At 35.3% G+C, this 10568-nt stretch overlaps 1 protein-coding gene across 1 annotated transcript; it reads left to right on the top strand.

Annotated features, from left to right (window-relative positions):
* Positions 1-447: 447 nt before the first annotated feature.
* Positions 448-10217, top strand: Polr1f (RNA polymerase I subunit F). The gene is made up of 4 exons (XM_003469829.5): positions 448-746; positions 3537-3678; positions 6058-6266; positions 6699-10217. The coding sequence occupies exons 1-4, from the start codon at positions 493-495 to the stop codon at positions 7108-7110; spliced, it is 1017 nt and encodes a 338-aa protein (XP_003469877.1). The 5' UTR covers positions 448-492; the 3' UTR covers positions 7111-10217.
* Positions 10218-10568: the final 351 nt, after the last annotated feature.

Genomic DNA, 10568 nt, shown 5'->3' with positions numbered 1-10568 from the left:
TACTACACAGTTGTTGTTGTTGTTGTTGTTGTTGTTGTTGTATAGTCCATGCTTTCACAATTTCAGCAAAGCACATTACTGCTGGACATGGTCAAAGTAAGCAGCTCATCACCAACATACTAAATGTAGTGAGGTCGTTTGTGAAAACACACATTTGTCCTCCCCTAAAGAAACGACGCAATATGAGCATGTACCAACTTCTCATGTTGAATGTATTTATTGCGTATCGTAAATATGTACTAAAAAATAAAACAAAGGGGAAAAAGTAAGGGGGGGGGGAATTGGTATTGACGCATGCTCAGTACATAGCACAAATTCTCTCCAAACCCGAAAAAGCAGTTGCCCTCTTCTGGTCAAAGCTACACAACGCAGCGAAAGGAGATAAAATTCCTAGGGGCGTGGTCGCTGCTGCTTGACGTAGCGCCCGGCGCCAGAGAAGACGCGCTTGTGCTTACGTCACTGGAGCGCGCCGGAGGAAGCTGCCTCAGCCTCATGGCTGCTGGGTCCTCGGCGGTCCAGCCGCCAAAGGCGGCCTCTGAAGGGATAGTGGCAGGACCGGCTGGCGTCCTACCTTGTCTCGAGCTGCCGACCTACGCCGCTGCTTGTGCGCTGGTGAACAGCCGCTACTCGTGCCTCGTGGCTGGGCCGCACCGAAGACACATCGCCTTGTCGCCCCGCTACCTTAACAGGAAACGCACCGGCATCCGGGAGCAGCTAGATGCCGAGCTCCTTCGCTATTCCGAAAGGTACCGGTCTCTGCCTTTTCATTCTCCGAGCTGGCGACGCCGGGGCGTAACCTGACGCTTTCTCTAAGCACGGGAAAGTGGAGCGATTGCACGTGTTAATGGTTCAGTGAAAAGCCACACCAGCCACCCGGACCTTCAGTCCAGGTTTGAGTCCAGGTAGCCCAGCGAAGCCGTGCTGCCCAGGCCCAGGGGTCCCTTTTTATAGGCAGGAAAGAAAATTTAAAGGTGACGTGTAAGTGGCGTCGGCGGGAATGTGGAAGCTCGCTTAGGGAGGAAAATGAGTATAAACTAGGTTCAGGAGACCTGTTAGGCCGAGATCGGGTTGGCATTTAACTTTTTATTTAGCTCCTTCGGGGTGATGTTATCTCATTAGACGGGGAAATTTTGGTACTTGTACTTGAAAAATCTCTCATTCCGTAGACGACTACATGTAAGCACCCGTGGAATTGTTTCATTTTAAAACAAGATAGGCAGTTGTTTGGCGCTGATAATACCTGGGTTCTCTTCCCTTGGACATGGTTGAGGATGAAAGTAATATTTTTAAAAAGAGTTTATCCGGTCTAATTGGTGAGCTTGTTGGTCTTGGGAATGAGGAAAAAAAAGGTGCATTATATTAAGTCCTACGAAAGTAAGTTGAAATTACAAGTGGATATGTGTCTTACTATTCCTATGAACTACTGTGGCTTAATAGAAGAGTTCAGAAAATAGGGCAAATAGATTCCCCGAAGATTCATTGCTGGTCCTTAATTCTATGAACCCTCAGATATTGCAGGAATTTCCTTTGAATTTGTTAAGCAAATTACGTAAAGCTTTCACCTCTTTCTCAGTGGATCTTGCCCTGAATTCCCCAAGCATGTGTAGAATATACAGCACAGCAAACATTTGTTTTATATCTATATTACGTACTAGGGACTTGGGGCATAAAAACAAAATAGTGTCTTCATTTTAAGGAGCTTTAAGCTGTGGTGGAGTTACTCACGTAAGAAATCCAGTGAATTTTTAAAATTTGACAAATCTAAAGTTACGATAAGAAAATAATGAATGGGATCTTGTGACCTTCTTTGATAGATATAACTACTTACACAATTTACAGGAAAATTTGGTGCTCTAATACAGTATAGTAAACTTCAACGTGATGCTCAACATGGCTGTCTGGGAAGACTAAAGAAGTTAGGTTCTTTCTGCACCACTACATGTGAAGCATTGTGAATATGGCAGTAAAATGTGGATTGATGTGGACAGTTGACATCCACGACTCAAAACAGTTTCCCAAGTCATCAATGCTCTTTTTAAATAATTGAGTGGTTCTTGCGAAAGTCTTATAGAGAGTATCTTTGAATTTACGTAGTAATCCATCTAAAAATTTTTAATATATGCCAAGATGACTTAGTGTTGATATATTTACTTTTAAAAAGTTAAATTCTTTACCCCAGCTATTTATTAATGCATTTGTCCCCATATTCAAAAAATTGGGCAGAGGTAAGACTTTTCCATCATTGTACAAAACTGTCCTGTGTATATAGCAGACTTCCTTCCCTGGCTTTTGCAATTTTTTTTGTTTTTTTGGTTTACTTGTTTTTTTGTACCAGGGATTGAACCCAGACTTTGCATTTGCCAAGCAGGCACTTATGCCCAGAGCTAAACCTCCAGCTCTTGCAATGTTTTTAACAAACATGAATAGCTCCACAAATTTCCAACTACCTTCTAAGAAAAAAGCAAGGATCCCTCCACTTCAGAATTACTGATAGTAAAGAAGTCTTTGATTAGAGAAAATGATACAATTTTTTTCAGTCAGTTTTAGCAATTACTTGCGCTCATCCTCTTCCTCCTGTTTCCAGTGCCTAAGATTTTCTCAGTGAGAGGATAGTTTCTGTTCAGGAAAGCCACAAAGGAAAGTAACAACTCAAGAGTGCTTTCAATTATAAACTAAATTTATAATTTCCTTTATAATAAGTTATTACAGTTCCTTTCCTTTGGCTATTTTGGTATAGTAAAAGCTACTAGGGATAAATTCTTTCTTTTATTCTGTGTGTTTCATGCTAGAAATTTGAATTCAATAAAAAAGTACTCTCTGTAAGGAGCCTGAGATTTGTGTGTGGAATCCAAACATACACAGTGAATTGGACAGACCTAGATTTAGAACAGTGATACATTTATACGTAAAGTAGAAGAGTGATTTTAACTTTTAGCTTTGGTTTGGAGAGTCAGGGAAATTTTCCCAAGTAAGTAATATGGTAGTGAAGCCAACAGTTCTTTGGCCTGCATAGTTAAATGATACTTAGAAATAATAGTAGTTTGCTCATTCTGAGTATGAAATACTAAAACATTAAAGTCAGTTCTCAATAAATCATGTAGTTGTATGTCTTGACATTTCCATTTATAAGCAAGAGTTGCAATTTGGGATTTTTGTTTATTCATTAGCAATAGTAATGCTTCCTTTGATATGCTATCAAATACAGAAATCCAGTAATGGTGGAAAATATGAAAATCGTGTGTGTGCAGTAATATAGATATTTTCCTTATCCAAGTTACTTTGTTTCCCTAGCACAACTAATTCAAATGAGGAAAAAGGATCAGTTTATTTCAGTCAACATATTAGAAACATTTGTTGAAGACAAACTGCTAAAGCTGTTACAGATGAGGCATACAGTATATGTTTTTGATATGACTGATCATTTAGCTGATGTATATTTTTTGGACTCTTAGACTGTGTCTAATTAGTATGAATTGGCCTAGTTTAAAAAAAGATATAAGGTATCAGGAATTATTTTCTTTTTTCTTTTTTAACAGCCTTTTAGGTGTCCCTATTGCATATGATAATATCAAAGTTGTGGGTGAACTGGGAGATATTTATGATGATCAAGGACACATTCATCTTAACATTGAAGCAGATTTTGTAGTTTTCTGCCCTGAACCAGGGCAAAAGCTTATGGTATGTATATTATTTTTCCCTAGCTTCTTCTCTGTAATTATATAACTTAGAAAACTTGAAGAGACCATACACACACAGATATAATTTCTCTCTCTCTCTCTCTCTCTCTCTCTCTATATATATATATATATATATATATATATATACACATATGTACAGAAAAGATGTGTAGATAAAGATATATAGAGAGAGGGAGATTCAAATTTTGTAAATACATAAAAATTTTCTGTGAATCTGTTTGCTTGGGTACAAGTATAGGTACCCTTTGCTTTTGAGTATCATATACAAGGAATTTCATTTTCCATATTTTTACCATGTGTCTTCATGTGTCATTACAGGTGAGATGACTTTCTTATAGGCAGTATATTGGTGTATTGTTGGGTTGCCAGTTGATGTCTTTAATAAGAGAAGTAAGTCTCTTTGCAATTTGAGTAACTATTGAAAGTTCTTGAAATTTTATTTTCTTCTAGTAGTTCTGAGTATTCTTTGTTCATGTCTTCCTCCTCTATCTTTTTGGTTTGATGGGTTTGCTTTTGATAATGCTTGATTCCTCCTTTTTAGTATATCTGCTCTTTTAGTGGGAGTTATTTTTTATGCTCTTGTGATGGTATCTTTCTTCTACTTCTGAGTGTTAGATTCACTTAATATTTTTGTAAGGTTGATCTGGTTGTATGAATTCCTTTCAATTATACTTATCTTGGAAAGTTTTCCTCTTTTACTTCTGAAAGATAGTCTTGTTGAGTGTGGTAATCTTGGTGGACAATTCTTTTCTTTCAGTACATGAGGTACATTGTTTTGTCTATGCTCTGTGCCTTCCTAACCTTTAAGGGATCTAATGAGTTCCTTTAAATGCGGCACTTACCTCTTGCAGAATTTTACACTCTTCTTTCCTATAATTTTGATAATTTGACAATGTGGAAGAACTATTTTCAGTTGTTTCTAGGTTGGGTTCTAGAATCTTTGTATGCCTGGATGTTCATGTCTTTAAAATGATTTGGGAAATTTTCTACTGCTACTTCACTGAATGGTTTTCTGTGCTGTGCTGGTGACCTGTGATTGTTGACTTGACTGGATTGACTCAGTTAACAAACTCCTAGCTTTGGTTTGCCACATCTTTAAACTGTGTTTCTGCTTTGGAGCCAACCATGCACTGAGCCCTCAGGAATTATGAGCCAAAATAAAACTCATTTGCTTTGAATTGCAAGTTTCAAGTATTATAATAGTGGAAAAACTGACCAATCTATATCCCTTTTTTACCTTTATCTCTTCTTCAGATTGTGAGTTATGCAGATCTTTGATTTTTTTTTCAATGATGTTCCCAACTCAAATGATCCATTCTTTTTTGTATATCTTATTGTTTAATATATCAATGTAATTATTATTTTTAATTGTTTTCTAGCGCCCATACTAAAGGTATGAATGGTTTAACCATCATGCTTAAAAATATCAGAGTGTTCTGAATTTGTTTTTAATATTTCAAAGGACCTGTATTGAAGCCCCAGTAGTCAGGGCAAACTCAAAACAACAGGTCTCTTCTGCTGCTGACATGGCAGGGTGCTGGTTTCTGTGCAGATAGAGATTTTTGGGACTCCCTCATTATCACCTTGTGGGAGGGAAAGTCTACTCATGGGGCCAGTTAATGGGTGCTAGTGTGTTTTGTTTCCATTGCTATGCTGTTATACTGGGCCTAAAAATCTTGTAAAACACACCTTGGTTTCATTGTTTTTGTGATTTAGCTAAAACGCCATCCTCAATATGTATACACATAATGGGTAAACAGTCTCTTAATAAAGACTGCTTGTATCATGCTAAATTGAATCACTGAAGAATGTATTTCTAAGCTTTAAAATGTAGCCTGCATCCAGAAATGTAATGTGGATCCCAGTGATAAAAAGCATATTCTTTTTATCTTGAGATCTTCTTACATGTAGGTTGTATTACAGTATTTTCTGCTTTGTTTATAATCTGTGGTTGTATTACAGTATTTTCTGCTTTGTTTATAATCTGTGGTTATAGATTAATCTAGTTCCAAGGAGGTCTTCTTAGGGTTTTTTTGTTTGAATCAGGCCTGTTTGAACCAAAGTGACTTAGTTTGAACCAGAGTGATTACCTGTTGTTTATCTAATTAAACAATTGACATAAAATTACCTCATAAAGTTTGAGCTTTCTAAAAATTCTGTAGTATGCCAAAGTTATGTTTTGGTATGGCATATGGTAAGTTGTAATTGAGTTAAACTTTTTTCATATTAAATAATGCTATTAAGTGGATGTATTCATAAAGGTTAATTTGAATGTTACAAAGTTTTATTCACTCATTAATTCTTTGGATTTCTTCTTGCTGTTTTTTGTTTTTGTTTTTGTTTTTCTCTTTCTTCCCAGGGTATAGTCAATAAAGTATCTTCTAGCCATATTGGCTGTCTCGTACATGGATGTTTTAATGCCTCCATCCCAAAGCCTGAGCAGATGTCTACTGAGCAGTGGCATACTGTGGAGATAAACGTGGGTGATGAACTGGAATTTGAAGTATTTCGTTTAGACTCAGATGCTGCTGGAGTGTTTTGCATTCGAGGAAAACTAAATATCGCTAGGTAGGTTCATCATATTTGAAAGGAGGATTAAAGTAGTAGCCAAAAAACTCCTTTGCATTAATATATATAGAAATTGTGTTTCTTATCAGATTTTCTGTATTTGGTTTATAAGCCTGAATTTAATGTTTAGTGACAAATTTTTCTGAACCAAGCCAAAACTTAGAAATCATGTTTTGACTTCTTGAGAAATACCTTGGAAGCACAATTTAACATTTAATGTTAAATTTACCATTGAATTTAATGGTTCAGTAGCCCATAGATGTATTGATAGGTGAAAGATAACAGGATAGAATATGTGAAATTATGTCATTGTTTTGGATCTTATAGTGTTATTTAGAAAATTTTTGTATATTGACTATTCCTCCTCTCATTTTTTCCATTATTTTTCCTTGTTACTGTTAATATAACTGATTTTTTTTTTTTTTTTTGCAGTTTACAATCTAAGTGCATTGGAATGTCAGAAGAAGTAGCAGAAACTGTCACAGATGAAGCTGTTGAAAAAATTTTGAAGAAGAAAAAGAAAAAAAAGAAAGCCCCAGAAACAGATGAAGTGGATGTTAGCATCACAGAGCTCACAGATTTAGAAGATGTGACTCCAAAGGAAGAGGCAGACCTGCAGATTAGTAATCCTGTGAATGATCTCTGTGAAGAAGAGCCAAAGAAGAAAAAGAAGAAGAAGAAAAAGCAGCAGGAGTATCAGGATCAGGACCCTGTTCTCCAAGGTAGTGACTCCAGTGGTTACCAAAGTGACCATAAAAAGAAAAAAAAGAAAAGAAAACACAGTGAAGAGGCTGAACTCTCCCCAGTTCTGGAATGCTCACCTAAAAAGAAAAGAAAAAAGTAATTTTATTTAGGACTTTTTAAATATGATAACATTTGTCAAGACTATACAAAAAAGAGAAATAAATATTTGGAATGATATGAAATGCTTATGTGTGCCAATAGTTTATAAAACAGGGAATACTCAGGTAGTAGTTGGAAAGTTTTTGTGCTGGGTAATGCCAGTATTAAAAGTACCATTTTATTGTGTATAGAAAGTGATAAATGTTGCTCTCATTCTTGATTCTTAGAGATGTTGCAATATAAAATTGTTTTTATACCCTCAACAGTAGCAAAAAAAGCATATTTTTTTTTTCCTGGTAATGAGTTTTACCTTTAGCCAAACACTGTTTTTAGTTTGCTTTAAAAAAAAAAAAAAAAAAAACTCAGTACATTTTTCAGTTTTTAGTTTTCTTTTATCATAGCTACAGTGTTGCTGTTGTTTTTAACATAAAATCAATTGCCAAAGGAACCCCTGGAGTTTAGATTTCTTAAGTACTATGTCGCTGTTGAATGTCCAGTGAGAGATAGTATTCACTATTATATCCTTCCGTCTTTGTATATTTTAATTCTTGACAGATGGATATAAACAGTTCTTGTAATGAAAGTTGTACTTCTTTCTTTTATGGAGTGCAATATTAAAGGAAGAGCATACATATATACATACATACAATACAAATATGGAAATACAGATAATTAATAATTGTGGCATGTGCCATGAAGAAAATGATCAACCACTCCAGTTACCTACATTAGTATTGGCAGATAGATGAATGATTGCCACTTTTGGTGCCGTTCTATCTAATACAGACAAAGCACTAGTCTCAAAGTTTAATGTTTGATACCGAGCAAATTCTGCTAGTGGTATACTTGGTCTAATCTGTAAGAATATGAGGAAGACTTCTAAGGTGTTTGACGGTTCACAGCATTGGTCTACAAGGAGATGTGTCAGACACTAGAAATATGCTAGCTAGTGTCTTTCATTACAGTTGAATTTTTGAAATGACTTGTCCAAATTAAGATGTTATTAAGTATAAAGTACTATAAGGTTTTCAAGATACACAAAAAAGATATACAAAAAATGATTTACAAGATACGCTTTTTAATTCAATTTTTATACTGATGAAATCATAACTATTTTTGTATAGGGCGTTAAGTAATATACTAATTGCAGTCTGTTTTCAGTTCATTTTTCTACAAAGGTTAAAGATTGTATAAGAGTCCTCATTATCTTTCTTAGAAGTGTTACTTAGAACAAAATGAGTGTTGAAAATGGGTTGAAACAAAGTAAGTTACCAAGATTTAATGTAGTGAAATACCCACAAAATGTTCACTTTAAATTTTATAATTGAGATTGTTGGACAATATGGGAAGTAAGTGAAATAATTCTAAATATTCCATGCATATCAAGAAAAATAGCAAATTAATGGTACTTATGGAAAGAAACATTGCAATTTAGCAAAAAAAAAAAACCAAATCCCATTGTTTTTATTTTGCTTCGGGTATTGTTTCTGCTGTGTTTTACTTAAAAAAAAAAAAAAAATGCCACTTTGAAGAAAGAAGGGTGGCACCTGAGATTTATTATCTTAATCCTCATGATTAAGGATTCAAATTTTTCCTCTGTGTCTATTATGTTATGTGGGTACAAAGTTTTAAACACAGAGGAATCCAGGTGGACCTAATGCAATCACATGGCGCTCTTTAATACCAGAAAATTTTCTACAGCTGATGACAGATGAGGAAGTGAGAAAGTTCTGGAATGTGGAAAACATGATAGAAGGTAGGCGCTTTCTAACTGAAGATGAGGAGCTATGTGGCATGGGCCTGATTAACTGAGAAGTACCCCTGGTGAACAGCCAGCAGCAAAATTATACTACATACAACAGAGTTCTGCCAGTTATAAAAATAGTCCAAGAAGTAGATTTTTTTCCTCAGATTCTCCAGGTAAGAATTTAGTTATTAACAAGTTAGTATCAGTCGTATGAAATTGCAGGTAGAGAATCTACCCCAAGCCTGTTAGACTTCTGACTGATACAACTTCAAACTGCACAGTAGTTGTTCTTTTAAGCCATAAGTCTGGTGATTTTTTTTTTAAGAGAATAAAACCAAACAAAACAGAATAAAGCCAAGGAAAACAAAACAGTGAAAGCCATACAGGACTTCAAAACAAAATAATAGGAGATTAACAATGGCTGCCATAATGTCTCTTGTTACCTTCAAAATAGCTGCCCATACCATCGGACCTAATAAAATCAAATAAAGAACCAATCAAAACAAAACCGAAAGTGATACAGGATTTTAAAACAATAGGAAATTGACATTGGTACCATGATACATCATGTTATGTTCAAAATAGCAGCCCATGCCATCAGAAAAAACCAAACAAGACAGAGTAAGGCCAATCAAAACATAGTAATGAAAGTGATACAAGACCTCAAAATAATAGGAAATTAACAGTGACTACCATCTTCTCTTTTTAGATGTTTCCTCCCCTTTCACTCTCACAATGTCTATTGTACATTTTGGATTCCACTAACTCCTTTAGCTTTTTATACTAGGGAGACAATATGATGTTCAACTGTGTGAATCCAAACCATTTCACCCAAGAGCACAATCACAAGTTGTATCCATTTACCTGCAAGAGCTTCATGTTTACTTTTCTTAATGGCTGAGTAGGTTTCCATTGTAAAAAAGTGCTGTATCTTTCTTATTCATTCTGTAATGATTTGTCACAGACACATAATCAACTAATACAGTTGTGTGATATATAATAGTTCAGTCAGTGACTGACCACATTTCTGAGGGAAGCTATGCCGGATAGCTTAGGTGTGAAGAAGGCTGTGCCACTTACCTTTCCGTAAGTGTATTTGCATAAGTACCCAACAATGAAATAAACACATTTCTCAGAATGTATTTCAGTTGTTAAACAATATATGACTAAAACAGCCTTATGATACAGTTTGATACCTAGTTACATTGTGTACTTACAAAATTGTATTGATTAATCTTTATATATGTCTTTTGGATGCATGAAAAAATTGATTTTATCTCAAAAATGCTTTGGGGCCGTATCCAATGGCAGTACAACCGTATTCTGTAGTTTTCCTCACCAATAAAAATGTTAAGTTCTTAGTCAAGTCTGTTGAGTCCTTCAGTAAGATTGAGTTTTACTCTTTTCAAGTTCTTTATATGTCTTCCCAGAATTTTACAGTATTACTTGTTTTTATCAGTGAGGTTTTCTGGCATATGTCATAGCTAATTCTCATAGGACAAAAGCTGATTTCATATACTAACCTGTCTGATCAGACATGATAAAGTTTTGTGTTTGATAGACCTTATCAAATCATCCCAGATGTTCTGGTTTTCTTCTGTTTGTCATTAATTCCTAGTCTTTATAGACTATATAAATCCTGTATATAGTGGATTCCCTCCCCCCACCTTGGCTTCTTAAGTTGCTAGTTACTATTTAGTTTCAAGTGTTCT

Source organism: Cavia porcellus, unplaced genomic scaffold, assembly GCF_034190915.1.
Source record: "Cavia porcellus strain 051 isolate PalLab524CR breed Dunkin Hartley unplaced genomic scaffold, mCavPor4.1 scaffold_2, whole genome shotgun sequence".
Taxonomy (NCBI): Eukaryota; Metazoa; Chordata; class Mammalia; order Rodentia; family Caviidae; genus Cavia; species Cavia porcellus.
The sequence above is the reverse complement of the archived record's forward strand: the minus strand, read 5'-3'. Positions and strand labels throughout refer to the sequence as shown.

What these genes read in the sequence shown, in the direction of transcription:
- Polr1f (XM_003469829.5), top strand. Translation starts at nt 493, where the DNA reads ATGGCTGCTGGGTCCTCGGCGGTCCAGCCGCCAAAGGCGGCCTCTGAA. An exon ending in CTCCTTCGCTATTCCGAAAG is followed by an intron (nt 747 to 3,536) that starts GTACCGGTCTCT and finishes CTTTTTTAACAG; the next exon opens with CCTTTTAGGTGTCCCTATTG. An exon ending in AACCAGGGCAAAAGCTTATG is followed by an intron (nt 3,679 to 6,057) that starts GTATGTATATTA and finishes CTTTCTTCCCAG; the next exon opens with GGTATAGTCAATAAAGTATC.